We start from the raw sequence: 17219 nt of genomic DNA, 5'->3' as shown, positions 1-17219 counted from the left end.
TCCAGATCGAGTGGTTCTTCAGACAGTATCCAGAAGTTATTTCAAACTTTCATTGCTCACAGGAAATAGTTTTGCCCACTTTCTCCTCAGCTCCTGCCAATACAAGAGAAGAATCTTTCCACACTTTGGAGATAAGGAGATGCCTGCTTCACTTCTTATCAATCACTAAGGAATTTAGAAAATCAAACGCCCTATTTGTGATTTTCTCAGGCTTACGTATAGGGGAGAAAGCTTCCAAAAGCACTCTGGCCAGATGGCTTAGATGGGAGATTATGGAAGCCTATGAAGCTAAAGGAGAAATACCCCCCTCGGGTATTGCTGCTCTTTCCACCAGGTCAACAGCAGTTTCCTGGGCCAAGAGGGCCGGTGCTACGCCTGATCAAATTTGCAAGGCGGCTACTTGGTCCAACTACTCAACATTCCTCTGACATTTTAGGTTGGACTTACTGTCTGCCGCAGATCAAGCCTTCGGCAGGAAGGTACTGTCGGCAGTGGACCCACCCTAGGGTAAGTTTCTCTGTTATCTTATCCAAGGTTGTCCTGAAAGGCAATTGGAGAAAGGCCTAGTTAGAAAACTCTTCATAATATAAAATCCAGCCAATCCGATGTAGTAACAATCCACTAACGCGTTTTGACTAATGAAGCCTCAGTCATAACTATTTATTATTATAGAATTAGCAGATGATATATGGACTCGTGTGAAGACTTTTCTGGTTGATTTTGGAGGGAGAACAGGAGCCCAGCTGTGAGATCGGCATTTCCACTTATTCCACCGACGGGGAGGAGGAGCCAAAACTCCAGTTGTTTGTCATCTACTGAGATTTATTCTATTTTTTTTTTCTTCTTTCCAACAGATGGATGTGACGTCAGGAATTCCTCGGAGAGACGTCTTCTATTATCTGCTGATTGTAAGTCAGAAGATAATGTCATCACACAGGATCCTCCAGGAGGAAATCCAAATACACAAAATATACATCACAGACCTTCCTGTCCGGAGACATCAATGGATCCCTCTGATCAGGGGGAATCTTCTCATCAATCACATACTATGATTGGAAATATCCATGTAAGATCTCACACTGCAGATCCATCAACAGATCCTTCTACTCCCGAGGAAACTTCCTCACCCCATGAAGGAGCTCACCGAAGAAAAAATCTATTGTCATGTTCACAGTGTGGGAAATGTTTCACTCATCTAGGAACCTTTGTTAGACACCAGAGAATTCACACGGGTGAGCGTCCTTATTCCTGTTCAGAGTGCTGGAAATCTTTCACTCAAAAAGGAAAACTTATTCAGCACCAAAGACTACACACAGGAGAACGTCCTTATTCATGTTCAGAGTGCGGGAAATCTTTCTCTCGGAAAGATAATCTTGATACACACCATAAACTTCACACGGGTGAGCGTCCTTATTCATGTTCAGACTGCGGGAAAACCTTCAGTGGAAAAGATTATCTTGTTAGACACCAGAGAATTCACATGGATGAGCGTCCCTATTCATGTTCAGAGTGCGGGAAATCTTTCATTCAGAAAAGAGACCTTGTTACTCATCAAAGAATTCACACAGGTGAGCATCCTTATTCATGTTCAGAGTGTGGAAAATCTTTCGCTAGCAAAGCAGACCTTGTTAAACATCTTAGAATTCATACAGGCGAGCGTCCTTATTCATGTTCAGAGTGCGGGAAATCTTTCACTCAGAAAGGACATCTTGTTACACATCAGAGAATTCACACAGGTGAGCGTCCTTATTCATGTTCACAGTGCGGGAAGTCTTTCAATCATAAAGGTCCTCTTGTTAAACATCAGAGAATTCACATAGGTGAGCGTCCATAATCATGTTCAGTGTAGGAAATCTTTGTTTAGGAAAAATTAATCTTGTTGAACATCAGAAAATTCATACGGGTGAACAGCCTTATTTAACATATCCTGAGTGTCTCTGCTGAGTTCCTGTTGGAGACTTTGCCCGGCTGACATCCCTTCAGGTTCCTGATCTTGATCTTTGGCTTCTAACTACGCTGACCTCTGGCTTCCTGATTACCAGCTTGTCTGATTACCAGTTTTGGCTTCCGAACCCTGGCTTATGTTTTGACTATGTTCCTGATCTGTATTATTTTTTTTCTATTGTATTAAAGGTGTAATTTTTTTTTTTTTTTTTTACTGCATTTTCTTTCTAAGTCTGATTCATGGTTCCTGACACCCTTGTTGCAATCCACTCAGACATTGCCATAGAAGCTTCAACATTACCCCCCCGCCCCCTCTGATGTCACATGACATCAGAAGGGGCTTCCAGATTCTGATAAGCCCCCCACCCACAGACCCCCACAACCACCAGGCAAGGGTTGTGGAGATGAGGTCCTTGTCGCCATCAACATGGGGACAAGGTGTTTTGGGGGAACCGAAGGCACCCTCCCTATGTTGAGGGCAAGCGCCTGGTATGGTTCAGGAAGGGGGGCGCTTGCTTGTCCCCCTCTTTCCTGGCCTACCATGGCTGCTTGCTCGGATAAGGGTCTGGTATAGATTTTTGAGGTGAACTCCCACGCCATTTTCTTTTTTTTGGCGCAGGATTCCCCTTAACCACTTGCCGATGGCTGGGCATCAAATGACGTCCTGGGCTTTGTGGTGGTATATCTGAATGATGGGTGCAGCTACAGGCATCATTCATATAATGACATTTTCAGCCGGCAATTCTCTACACCATAAGAATGAGCATATCAGCTGTTCTGCCGATTGCTCGTTCTTATAGGTGGTGAGATGGGACGTCTCCCCTCTCCCGCCACCCTCCGCTGCTTCTACCAACTCACGACTGCGATCGGTGACTGAGAGAATGGATCCGTCGGCCCTGGATGTCCACCATAGAGATTTCTGGCAGACCAGATGGTCACCGGAATCTCTATGATTGTCAGAGGCTGTGCGCGATGTTATGACATCTCGCCCGGCCTCTGCATTCAAAAAAACAGTGCCGCCTCGGCTGGGAAGCTGTGATCCTCCTTTTTTTTTTTTTCCCAGCCTAGAGGTGAGATATGGGATCTTACTGACCCTGCATCTTACTGTAAAGAGGTGTCGCCAAGTGAGAGCAATAATTCTAGCCCTAGACCTCCTCTGTAACTCAAAACATACAACCAGTAAAAATTTTTAAAGCATCACCTATGGGGATTTTTAAGTACCGAAGTTTGGCGCCATTCCAGGAGCGTGTGCAATTTTGAAGACTGACATGTTAGGTATCTATTTACTATGGGCAACTTCATCTTTCACATGCAAAAACTGGGCTAACTTTACCGTTTTGTTTTTGTTAAAGCAGGAAACAGTTTTTAGCTTTTTTTTTTTTAAACGCGTTAGAAAATTCCTTGCCCAAATACAGTGCGAGATAAAAAGTTGCAATGACCGCCATTGTATTCTCTAGGGTCTCTGCTAAAAAAAAAAAATATAATGTTTGGGAGTTCTATGTAATTTTCTACCAAAAAAATGAGTTTTACATGTAGGAGAGAAATGTAAGAATTGGCCTGGTGGGCAAGTGGTTAAAATCCATACTAGACTTGAAGGGTCCCTACGCCTTAACCACTTCAATACACCTGTGTTTATATATATATATATATATATATAAAATATACAGATACACATACACAGGTGATACTCGAAAAATGTGAATATCGTACAAAAGTTAATTTATTTCACTAATGCAACTTAACCACTTTAAGAGCGAGCCTCTTTTTCAGACTTGGTGTTTACAAGTTAAAAACAGTTTTTTTTTTGCTAGAAAATTACTTAGAACCCCCAAACTTTCTAAAAAAAAAATTCTAACACCCTAGAGAATGAAATGGAGGATGTTGCAGTACTTTCTGTCACACCATATTTGCTCAGCAGTCTTACAAGCGCACTTTAAAAAAAAAAAAATACACTTGTTTTAATTAAAAAATAAGACAACAGTAAAGTTAGCCCAATTATTTTATATTGTGAAAGATAATGTTACGCCAAGTAAATTAATACCCAACATGTCTAGTGGTTAATGATTCTTACTCTGAATGGTCTAAGGTTATCAGTGGTGTACCCCGAGGTTCAGTGCTGGGACCCTTACTTTTTAATATCTTTATAAATGATATTGGGTCTGGGATCAAAAGTAACATTTCTGTCTTTGCAGATGACACCAAGCTATGCAGTGGAATACCGTCCTTACAGGATGTCTCCAATTGACAAGCCGACCTCAATGCTCTGTCTAATTGGTGACTATGTGGCAGATGAGGTTTAATGTTGAGAAATGTAAAGTTATGCACTTGGGGGCTAAGAATATGCATCATACATACTAGGGGGAGTACAACTGGGGGAATCCATAGTGGAGAAGGATCTGGGGGTTTTGGTAGATCATAAGCTCAATAATAACATGCAATGCCAAGCTGCGGTTTCCAAAGCGAGCAAAGTCCTTTCTTGTATTAAGAGAGGTATGGACTCCAGAGAGAGAGATATAATTTTGCCCTTGTTCAAATCATTAGTAAGACCTCATCTGAAATATGCCGTTCAGTTTTGGGCACCAGTTCTCAAAAAGGAAGTCGGGGAACTGGAGAAAGTGCAGAGAAGGGCAACCAAACTGATAAGAGGCATGGAGGAGCTCAGCTATGAGGAAAGATTAGAGGAACTGAATGTATTCACTCTTGATAAGAGGAGATTAAGGGGGGAGATGATCAACATGTACAAATATATAAGGGGTCCATATAGTCAACTTATAGTGAACTTGGTGTCGAGTTATTCACTTTACAGTCAACAAAGAGGACACGGGGGCACTCTTTACGTCTAGAGGAAAAGAGATTTAATCTCCAAATACGGAAAGGTTTCTTCACAGTAAGAGCTGTGAAAATGTGGAATAGACTCCCTGCAGAGGTGGTTCTGGCCAGCTCAGTGTATTGCTTTAAGAAGGGCCTGGATTATTTCCTAAGTGTACATAATATAACTGGGTACTAACAATTATAGGTAAAGTTGATCCGGGGAAAATCCGATTGCCTCTCGGGGGATCAGGAAGGAATTTTTTCCCCTGCTTTAGCAAATTGGATCATGCTCTGCTGGGGTTTTTTGCCTTCCTCTGGATCAACTGTGGGTATAGAATTGGGTATATGGGATTGTATGATATTATTTTATTTATTTTGTGGTTGAACTGGATGGACTTGTGTCTTTTTTCAACCTGACTAACTATGTAACTATGTCACGCTTCAAATTTTCTCCCACTCATGGAATGGCGACAAACTTTTACCCTGAGCAGGGCCCCTCTCCCACCATCAATAAAAGTGATCTTGTGGTGAATCCGTCGCAGAGACCACTTTTATCTTGTAGCCGACCGCCGGCCGAACACGGGGATACGGCAGCTAGCTGCTGCCATAAAACGATATCTGTCCCCAAAGTAGGGAGGTACATCAGCGTGCAGCGGTCGGCAAGTGGTTAAAAGGTGAAGTTAATATATGAGATGGACTCATTACATGCAAAGCGAGATAGTTCAAGCCATGATTTGTCATAATGGTGATGATTATGGCTTACAGCTCATGAAAGTCCCAAATCCACAATCTCAGAAAATTAGACTATTACGTGCAATCAATAAAACAAGGATTGTACACAGAACAATATTGGACCTCTGAAAGGTATAAGTATGCTTAGGTACTCAGTACTTGGTTTGGGCCCCTTTTTCAGCAATTACTGCCTCAATGCAGCGTGGCATGGAAGCCATCAGCCTGTGGCACTGCTGAGGTGTTAGGGAAGACCAGGAGACTTCAGTAGCGGCCTTCGGCTCTTCTGCATTGTTCGGTCTCTCATCTTTCTCTTGGCAATGCCCCATAGATTCTCTATGTGGTTCAGGTCAGGCGAGTTTACTGGCCAATCTAACACAGTAATCCCACGGTCATTGAACCAGGTTTTGGTGCTTTTGGCAGTGTGGGGCAGGTGCCAAGTCCTGCTGGAAAGTAAAATCGGCATCCCCATAGAGCTCTTCTGCAGAAGGAAGCATGAAGTGCTCCAAAATCTCCTGGTAGACGACTGCGTTGACTCTGGACTTAATGAAGCACAGTGGACCAACACCAGCAGATGACATGGCTAAAGCAACACAGACTGTGAAAACTTCACACTGGACTTCAAGCATCTTACAGTGTGTGCCTCTCCATTCTTCTTCCATACTCAACCAGTGATTCTCAACCAGGGTTCCTCCAGAGGTTGGTAAGGGTTCCTTCAGCATTGGGCAATTTCTGCCTCTCAGACAAGTTCCCACTGACACCATTGATCTTTTTAACTATCTGTAAGGAGGTAATTCTTCCCAATGACCACAAGTGTAAGGACCATTCTTCCCACTGACCATCACACTAATGTATCATGGGTTGTAGATTTCGAATTTTTAGCAGGGGTTCCCTGAGACCGGAGAACTATTTCAAGGTTTCCTCCATGTTGAAAAGGTTGAGAAAGACTGCTCTGGGTCCTTGGTTTCCGAATGAGATGCAAAATTTTCTCTCATCAGAAAAGAGGACTTTGGACCAGGTCCGTTTTTCTTTTGCCCAGATAAGGCGCTTCTGACGTTGTTTGTTGTTCAGGAGTGTCTTGACAAGTGGAATACGACATTTGAAGCCCATGTCCAGGATCCGTTTGTGTGTGTGGTGGCTCTTGATGCACTGACTACAGGCTCAGTCCACTCCTTGTGAAAGTTCCCAACACTTTTGATCGGCCTTTTCCTGACAATCCTCTCCAGGCTACGGTCATCCCTGCTGCTTGTGAACCTTTTTCTTCCACACTTTTCTCTTCCACATACCTTTTATTATAATGTGCTTTGATACAGCACTTTGGGAACATCCAACTTCTTTTGCAATTACCTTTTGAGGCTTTCCCTCCTTAGCCACCGTTCACACTGAGGCAGCACGACTTGCAGTGAGACTGCCTCAGGCGACCGGGATCCAACTTTAGCGGCGGCTTGCAAAATGACTTCTGTATAGAAGTCAATGCAAGTCTCCCCAAAAGTCGTATAGGAACCTTTTTCTAAGTAGGAGCGACTTGAGTCGCTCCGATTAGAAAGGTTCCATTGCATAGAGCAGGACGCAACTTGTCAGGCGGCTAAGCCACCTGACGAGTCGCCCCTGTGTGAACCGGCTCTTATGGAGGGTGTCAATGATGGTTTTCTGCACAACTGGCAGGTCAGGAGTCTTTCCCATGATTGTGTTTCCTACTGAACCAGACCGAGAGACCATTTAAAGGCTCAGCAACCCTTTGCAGGTGTTATGGCTTAATTAGCTGATTAGAGCGAGACACCTTGAGCCTACAATATTGAACCTTTTCACAATATTCTAATTTGCTGAGATTGTGGATTTGGAGTTTTTATAAACTGTAAGCCATAATCATCACAATTATGACAAATCACGGCTTGAACTATCTTGCTTTGCAGGCACAAAGAGTTGAGGAACTGGGATTTTAAAGGTACACCATATACACAAACAGACAACAATGTAAAAAAGCAATATATAAATAATCGAATGTTGTAAAGCACTGCGTAAACTGTATAAATCCTGTATAATAATAATAATTCATTTATTGAACATAAACAGGATAAAAGTAAGGATCACAGTTACAGTCAACATTCTGGGTATAACACACATCTCAACCCTAACGGCCGAGAGAACTGGGGTCACATACAGGTTTATTCTCTTGTCCTACTCTTTCAACATGTTTCGCCAGGTCGGCTTCATCAGGAAAAGGACGAGAATATCCAATAAGCATAAAATGACAAGATATGCAAAGCCTTAGGTGTGTAAAAGGAAAAAGGAAGAAAAAAGCATAACAATTAATAAATAACAATTCAAATATTAAATACAATGAATGTACAAATATGGCCTACAGCAATACAAAAAAAAATGGAAGAAAGGGAGGAGAAGGAAAGAAAAAAATGGAAGAAAGGGAGGAGAGGGGGGGGGGGGAATTAGGGAGGAAAGGGAGAAGAAGGAGGGAAAAGAGGAATAAGGACATATCTTGCTTTGCATGTAATGTGTCTATCTCATATATTAGTTTTACCTTTTAATTTGCATTAGTGAAATAAATTAACTTTTGCACGATATTCAAATTTTTCGAGTATCACCTGTAATATATATATATATATATATATATATATATATATATATATATATATATATATATATATATATATATATATATATATATATATATATATATATATTGTAATGTTCGGGGGATCAGGTAGATCGCAGGACACAGGCTTGCTCACAACAAAGGGTTTATTAAACTTAAATCGCTTTACAGCAGCCAAAAAATACAAAGGAAAAAGTTTTTAGTCTCACCGACTTGCACAGTTCAGAATAGCTGTCTCTATCCAAACAGAGCTTGATCTTGCTGGCAGGTAGCTTCCCCTGCCAGGAGCCTTCCAAACAGGACACTGCTGTCCACTTCAGTTGCTGTAACCCAGCACACACACCAAACACCATCCACCATGTGTTCTCCACTCCTCCACACCCATCTACAACTTCCTGTCTTGCCTTTTAAAGACACTTCCTCTAACAGGTGGGTTAATCAATTTTCATTCCCTAAAGAGAGCACAACCCAAACAGAGGGGAAATATAGCGTCCTTCCAGGACCCAGCCACGGCGTCCATTACAATATATATATATATATATAGATAAACTGTCTGCACACCAATAACTAACATGCCTGCCAAATCTAGCTCAATCGATCTCCATCCACACACTACATGTGGCTGCTATGCAACAAGCCTTATATAGTCTGGGGTGTGGACTTAGTCCCCCTGAGCCATGATTGGCCAAAGGCACCCTGCCTTTGGCCAATTATGGCTCTCGCAGAAGAGCACGCTGTGATTGGCCAAAGCATACAGGTCAGGTGCATGCTTTGGCCAATCATCAGATGTCAATGCACTTTGATCTCACAGTGCAATATGAGGCATTCCACGGAGCTCAAATTTGCCATGAACATCCCATAAAATTTGCACGAACGGGCGAATACCCAATGTTCGAGTCAAACTTACGTTCGACTCGAACATCAGGCTCATCCCTACAGTAGGGTCTGCTAAAAAAATATATATAATGTTTGGGGTTTATAAGTAATTTTTGAGCAAAAAATACTGATTTTAACATGTCAGAAAAGGCTTAGGCATGAAGGGGGTTATAGACCAGAAAATCTGTCCATTCAGAGCAGTGGTTCTCAACTCCTGTCCTCAGGATCCACTAACAGGCCAGGTTTGCAAGATAACTGAAATACATCACAGGTGATATAATTTTCTGCTCAGCGATTGCAGTATTCTAGTCTGCATCTCCCCCAAGGTAATATTTAAAATCTGGCCTATTAGTGGGTCCTGAGGACAGGAGTTGAGAACCATTGACCCAGAGCCTCTGGTTTATAGACCAGATACATCCTAAATATAGAGCCATTTATCCAACTGTCCATCCAGAGCCTCTGGTTTATAGACCAGATACATCCTAAATATAGAGCCATTTATCCAACTGTCCATCCAGAGCCTCTGGTTTATAGACCAGATACATCCTAAATATAGAGCCAATCGCCCAACTGTCCATCCAGAGCCTCTGGTTTATAGACCAGATACATCCTAAATATAGAGCCATTTATCCAACTGTCCATCCAGAGCCTCTGGTTTATAGACCGGATACATCCTAAATATAGAGCCATTTATCCAACTGTCCATCCAGAGCCTCTGGTTAATAGACCAGATACATCCTAAATATAGGACCATTTATCCAACTGTCCATCCAGAACCTCTGGTTTATAGACCAGATACATCCTAAATATAGAACCATTTATCCAACTATACACCTGGAGTTGCTGGTTTCTAAAACAGACACATAATAAATATAGAGATGGAGATCTTTTCCTGTTATATCAAGTAGAACAGGGAGACAGGAAGAGTGTGATTATACAGGCACAGGAAGTGATACTACAGCTGAAGAGGAAGTGATGTCAGGTGCAGACAGGAAGTGATGTAGGCATCTAAAAAGCACATCCTGGGTGAGGTGTGAGAACGTAAAAAGAAAACATTGTTGGAACTGGCAGCAGAGGAAGTAATAATATTAATCTATTTAGAAGGACACAAGGATCTCTACAAGGACGTCATGATGGACAATCAGCTGCCCCTCACATCACCGGGTAAGAGGAGACTTTATTGTAAAGGAGAGAGCAGTACGGAGGCTCCACCTAGATCCCCCATCATCTGATAAACACATAGAAACAATGTATTCAGTCAGTGTGTGTGTTTCCTACAGATGGATCCAGTAATGGGAACCCACCAGAGAGATGTCCCCGTCCTCTGTATTCCCGGGATTCCACACAGGAAGGTCACACCATCCCCCACCATCATCAGGTAGGTGGGACTGAGCAATTAGAACTCAAATACGTAGAATTCTACGCTTCGAAATAACATTCTTTTATTTCATCTCTTGTTTCCTTTTATAAATCCGTTTTATCACATTTGGGGTTTAGGGTGAACAACTGAAAATCATCAAAGTTGAGGTTAAAGAAGAAAAAGAAGAGATGTTTGGGGATCCGCAGTCTATGGAGGAGGGAGATCCTCTGTATTCCCGGGATTCCACACAGGAAGATCACACCATCCCCCACCATCATCAGGTAGGTGGGACTGAGCAATTACAACATAAAATTATTCTAAGCTATGAGATGATATTTTTCTATTAACCACTTGCTTACTGGGCACTTAAACACCCCTCCTGCCCAGACCAATTTTCAGCTTTTGGTGCTCTCACAATTTGAATGACAATTACTCAGTCATGCAACATTGTACCCAAATGATTTTTTTGTCCTTTTTTTTCCCCACAAATAGAGCTTTCTTTTGGTGGTATTTTATCACCTCTGGGGTTTTTTATTTTTTGCGCTTTAAATGAAAAAAGACCGAAAATTTTGAAAAAAAAGCATATTTCTTTGTTTCTGTGATAAAATTTTGCAAATTATTAATTTTTCTTCATAAATTTTGGCCACAATTTATACTGCTACATGTCTTTGGTAAAAATAACCCAAATTAGTGGATATTATTTGGTCTTTGTGAAAGTTAGAGAGTCTACAAGCTGTGGTGCGAATCGCACAAAATTGATCACATCTGATGTACTGGTGGCCGATCTCATTTCTTGCGGCCCGAACAAGTCAGGAAAGTACAAATACCCCCCAAATGACCCCTTTTTGGAAAGTAGACATTCCAAGGTATTTAGTAAGAGGCATGGTGAGGTTTTTGATGTTGTAATTTTTCCCCACAATTCTTTGCAAAATGAAGATTTTTTTATTTTATTTTAATTTTTTACACAAAATTGTCATTGTAATGTTATTTCTCTCACATGGCATGTGTATACCACAAATGACGCCCCAAAATAAATTCTGCTACTCCTCCTGAGTATTACAATACCACATGTGTGGGACTTTTTCACAGCCTGGCCACTTAGAGAAGCCCAACATGCAGGGAGCGCCATCACGTGTTCTAGGAGCATAAATTACACATCTAACTTGTTGACTATTTATTACACTTTTGAAGGCCCTGGAGCATCAGGACAATGACACGTGACACCGACGTGGCACTGATGACACGTGACACTGACAGATGGCACTAAAATGTGGCACTGATGACACGTGACACTGATGATAGATGGCACTGATACCTGGCAATGATGACACGTGACACTGATAACAGATGGCACATGACACTGACAGGTTGCACTGATGACAGATGGCAATGATATGTGGCACTGATGATAGATGGCACTAATATGTGGCACTGATGACACGTGACACTGATATGGCACTGATGACAGATGGCACTCATGTGGCACTGGGGACAGGTGGCACTGATGACAGATGGCACTGGGGACAAATGGCACTGATGACAGGTGGCAGATGGCACTGACTGGGGCAGATGGCAGTGGGTACAGATGGGCACTTTATTTTCGTTTTATTTATTTATTTTACACTAACCACTGCATCTCTGCAGCGGTTCATCTCTCCCTCCTCACACGCTGTCTGTGTGAGGAGGGAGAGCGGCGATGAGAGATGATCTCATATGTTTACATTTGAGATCATCTCTCATTGGGCACGCCAATCGCGCTGTAAACGGCCGTTGTGATTGGCCATTTACAGCGATCTGTGACGGACACAGCCAGCTTAGAACTTCCCTGATGCGTGCCCGCGGCAGCTCGCAGAGGGGAAGTTAAAGGGAGGACATCCAGGGACGGCCTCCCGGCAGATAGCGTCCGCGCTGTAGCCGTCTTTTGGCTATAGCGCGGGCGCAAAGTGGTTAAATCTCTTGCTCTATTTATATATTGTTCTTTCTTCTTTGGGGTTTAGGGTGAGAGATTTCCCCCTCCTCTGTGTTCCTGGGATTCCACACAGGAGGATCACACCATCCCTCACCATCATCAGGTAGGTGGGGCTGGGCATCTACACCTAAATATATATTCTAAGCCATGAGATGATGTTCTTCTGTGTAGTCTCTTGTTTTACTTCAACATCTGAAGTGCAGCCTTTGTTACCCACCCCCATCCCCGTTTCTAGCTACTTTGAGCACCCTACATTTTTCACCCCATTTTTTAATATACATTCCTTTCCTCTGTGGGTCTTAAGCCCAGACACATTGTGGGTCCTCTTCATCCTTGTGTTCTTCCAATGGAGGGAACATACTGAATGACGTGTCATTTGTGTCCTTTATGTCTGCCTTGAGTTGACTTTAATAGATGTTTTCTATTATTTTTGGTGCAGGATGAAGAACAAATTAAAATAAAAGTTGAGGTTAAAGAAGAAGAAGTAGAGACGTATGTGTGGGGTGATCAGCCATTCATGGAGGAGGTTGGGATGATTATGAAAAGTGAACAGGAGGACATTTCTCTACCTTTTGACACAGGTAGGTAACAGACATTGTGGAAAAAACATTTTACTTCTAAGTATAAGGATTGTAGTGTAAAAAAGTTAGATAATTCTCAGATCTTCACATCATCCTATAGGCAGGTTCTAAAAGGTTAAATATGTGTTTTCCTACTAAAGGGTTAATGTGTGGTGTGGTAAGAGTTAACACTTGGTGCTGTGATGTTCCTTCCCCTTCATGTGTCACTTCCTGATTCTGAACCGGATCGGACCTCGTGGTCTCTTCCTGTATGGGAGGTGTTCAGTGAGGACGATGTAAAGAACTGAACTGACCTTTGTGGTGGAGTTTCCCCTTAGAGGGACCCTTGGATGGTTATTTGTCATCTACTGAGATTTATTCAATTTTTTTCTATTCTTTCCAACAGATGGATGTGATGTCAGGAATTCCTCGGAGAGACGTCTTCTATTATCTGCTGATTGTAAGTCAGAAGATAATGTCATCACACAGGATCCTCCAGGAGGAAATCCAAATACACAAAATATACATCACAGACCTTCCTGTCCGGAGACATCAATGGATCCCTCTGATCAGGGGGAATCTTCTCATCAATCACATACTATGATTGGAAATATCCATGTAAGATCTCACACTGCAGATCCATCAACAGATCCTTCTAATCCCGAGGAATCTTCCTCAACCCATGAAAGAGATCACCGAGGAAGAAATCCATTCTCATGTTCAGTGTGTGGGAAATGTTTCACTCATCAAGGAACCTTTGTTAGACACCAGAGAATTCACACAGGTGAGCGTCCTTATTCATGTTCAGAGTGCGGGAAATCTTTCCCTGAAAAAGGAGTCCTTGTTAAACATCAGAGAGTTCACACAGGAGAACGTCCTTATTCATGTTCAGAGTGCGGGAAATCTTTCTCTCGGAAAGATAATCTTGATACACACCAGAAACTTCACACGGGTGAGCGTCCTTATCCATGTTCAGACTGTGGGAAAGCCTTCAGTGGAAAAGATTATCTTGTTAGACACCAGAGAATTCACATGGATGAGCGTCCCTATTCATGTTCAGAGTGCGGGAAATCTTTCATTCGGAAAAGAGACCTCGTTACTCATCAAAGAATTCACACAGGAGAGCGTCCTTATTCATGTTCAGAGTGTGAGAAATCTTTCAATCATATAGGACCTCTTGTTAAACATCAGAGAATTCACACAGGTGAGCGTCCTTATTCGTGTTCAGAGTGCGGGAAATCTTTCACTCAAAAAGGACATCTTGTTACACATCAGAGAATTCACACAGGTGAGCGTCCTTATTCATGTTCAGAGTGCGGGAAATCTTTCAGTCATAAAGGACCTCTTGTTAAACATCAGAGAATTCACATAGGTGAGCATCTATAATCATGTTCAGTGTAGAAAATCTTTGATTAGGAAAAATAATCTTTTTGAACATCAGAAAATTCATACTGGTGAGCATCCTTATTTAACATATCCTGAGTGTCTCTGCTGAGTTCCTGTTAAAGACGTTGCCCGGCTGACGTCCCTTCTGGTTCCTGATCTTGATCTTTGGCTTCCGACTACGCTGATCTCTGGCTTCCTGATTACCGGCTTGTCTGATTACCAGTTTTGGCTTCCAAACCCTGGCTTATGTTTTGACTATGTTCCTGATCTGTATTATTTTTTTTGATTGCATTAAAGGTGTGATTTTTTTTTTTTTTTTTTTTACTGCATTTTCTTTCTAAGTCTGATTCATGGTTCCTGACACCCTTGTTGCAATCCACTCAGACATTGCCATAGAAGCTTCAACATTACCCCCCGCCCCCTCTGATGTCACATGACGTCAGAAGGGGCTTCCAGATTCTGATAAACCCCCCCCACCCACAGACTCCCACAACCACCAGGCAAGGGTTGTGGGGATGAGGTCCTTGTTGCCATCAACATGGGGACAAGGTGCTTTGGGGGAAACCCAAAGCACCCTCCCCATGTTGAGGGCAAGGGCCTGGTATGATTCAGGAGGGGGGGCACTTGCTTGTCCCCCTTTTTCCTGGCCTACCATGGCTGCTTGCTCGGATAATGGTCTGGTATGGATATTGAGGTGAACTCCCACGCCATTTTTATTTTTATTTTTGGCGCAGGATTCCCCTTAAAATCCATACCAGACTTGAAGGGTCCCTATGCCTTAACCACTTCAATACATTGTGTTATATATACTACATTGACTGTATATAGAGTCTACACTAAATGCAGAGTATGTATATATAATATACTGTGTATGTATGTATGTATGTGTATGTGTGTGTGTATGTATGTATATATATATATATATCCACTTGCCTACTGGGCACTTAAACCCCCCTCCTGCCCAGACCAATTTTCAGCTTTCGGTGCTCTCACAATTTGAATGACAATTACTCAGTCATGTAACACTGTACCCAAATTAATTTTTTGTCCTTTTTTTCATACAAATAGAGCTTTCATTTGGTGGTATTTGATCACCTCTGGGGTTTTTTTTGCGCTATAAATGAAAAAAGACCAAAAATTTAGAAAAAAAACGCATTTTTTCTTTGTTTCTGTGATAAAATTTTGAAAATCATTCTTTTTTTTCATGAATTTTGGCCTCGATTTATACTGCTACATATCTTTGGTACAAATAACCCAGATTAGTGGATATTATTTGGTCTTTGTGAAAGTTATAGAGTCTACAAGTTGTGGTGCAAATCATAAAAAATTGATCACACCTGATGTACTGGTGGCCTATCTCATTTCTTGTGACCCGAACAAGCCAGGAAAGTACAAATACCCCTTTTTGGAAAGTAGACATTCCAAGGTATTTAGTAAGAGGCAATGGTGAGGTTTTTGATGTTGTTTTTCCCACAATTCTTTGCAAAATTAAGATTTTTTTTCCCACAAAATTGTCATTGTAATAGGTTATTTCTCTCACGTGGCATGTGTATACCACAAATGACACCCCAAAATACATTCTGCTACTCCTCCTGAGTATTACGATACCACATGTGTGGGACTTTTCCACAGCCTGGCCTGGCCACATAGAGAGGCCCAACATGCAGGGAGTGCCATCACATGTTCTAGGAGCATAAATTACACATCTAACTTGTTGACTACCTATTACACTTTTGAAGGCCCTGGAGCACCAGGACAATGACACGTGTTACTGACGTGGCACTGATGACAGATGGCACTAATACGTGGCACTGATGACACGTGACACCGATGACAGATGGAACTAATATGTGGCACTGATGACTTGTGACACTGACGTGGCACTGATGACAGATGGCACTAATATGTGGCACTGATGACAGATGGCACTGATACATGGCACTGATGACACGTGACACTGACAGGTGGCACTGGGAACAAGTGGCACTGATAGGTGGCACTGGGGACAGATGGCACTGGGGACAGGTGGGCATGTGTTTCACTGTGTGTGTGTTCTCACTGATGCTGCAGCTGCAGACGTTCATCTCTCCCTCCTCACATGCTGTCTCTGTGTGAGGAGGGTGAGCCGGCGATGAGAGGTGATCTCATATGTTTACATATGAGATCACCTCTCATTGGACAGGCCGATCGAGTGCTAAATGGCCGTTGTGATTGGCCATTTAGCACGATCCGTGATTGGCTGTGTCCAAGGGACACGGCCAACACAGAACTTCCCCGATGCTCGCCCGCGGCGGTGCGCAGAGGGGAAGTAAATGGGAGGACATCCAGGGACGCCCTCCCAGCAGTTAGCGTCCGTGCTGTAGCTGTCTTTTGGCTATAGCGCTGGTGCAAAGTGGATATATATATATATATATATATATATATATATATATATATATACACTGCCTGCACGCCAATAACTTACCTGCCTGCCTAATCTAGCTCAATCAATCTCCATTCACACACTACACATGGCTGCTATTTAACAAGCCTTATATAGTCTGGGGTGTGGACTTAGTCCCCCTGAGCCATGATTGGCCAATTATGGCTCTCACAGAAGAGCGCGCGGTGATTGGCCAAAGCATACAGGTCAGGTGCATGCTTTGGCAAAACATCAGATGTCAATGCACTTTGATCTCGCACTGCATTATGAGGCATTCCACGGAGCTTAAATTTGCAGCGAATATCCCAAAAAATTTGCAATTTGAGGAACAGGCGAATACCCGATGTTCCAGTCAAACTTACGTTCGACTCGAACATCAGGCTCATCTATACTATAGGGTCTCTGCTAAAAAAAAAAAAAATATATATATATATACAGTGCCTTGCGAAAGTATTCGGCCCCCTTGAACTTTTCAACCTTTTGCCACATTTCTGGCTTCAAACATAAAGCTATAAAATTTTAATTTTTTGTGAAGAATCACCAACAAGTGG

The 17219-nt window shown here is 42.4% G+C and overlaps 1 protein-coding gene across 1 annotated transcript in view; it reads left to right on the top strand.

The window, feature by feature from the left end:
* The window catches only part of LOC143955179 (uncharacterized), a 103351-nt gene extending 88789 nt beyond the window's left edge, over positions 1-14562 (top strand). Inside the window, 7 exon segments of the mRNA XM_077465271.1 lie at positions 855-1845; positions 10008-10135; positions 10252-10349; positions 10469-10612; positions 12329-12403; positions 12740-12881; positions 13267-14562. Coding sequence (XP_077321397.1) covers positions 855-1845; positions 10008-10135; positions 10252-10349; positions 10469-10612; positions 12329-12403; positions 12740-12881; positions 13267-14246 — 2558 coding nt within the window. The 3' untranslated portion in view covers positions 14247-14562.
* Positions 14563-17219: the final 2657 nt, after the last annotated feature.

Source organism: Lithobates pipiens, unplaced genomic scaffold (genome assembly GCF_037356315.1).
Source record: "Lithobates pipiens isolate NorthernLeopardFrog02 unplaced genomic scaffold, aLitPip1_a1.2 Scaffold_35, whole genome shotgun sequence".
NCBI classification, from domain to species: domain Eukaryota; kingdom Metazoa; phylum Chordata; class Amphibia; order Anura; family Ranidae; genus Lithobates; species Lithobates pipiens.
The sequence above is the reverse complement of the archived record's forward strand: the minus strand, read 5'-3'. Positions and strand labels throughout refer to the sequence as shown.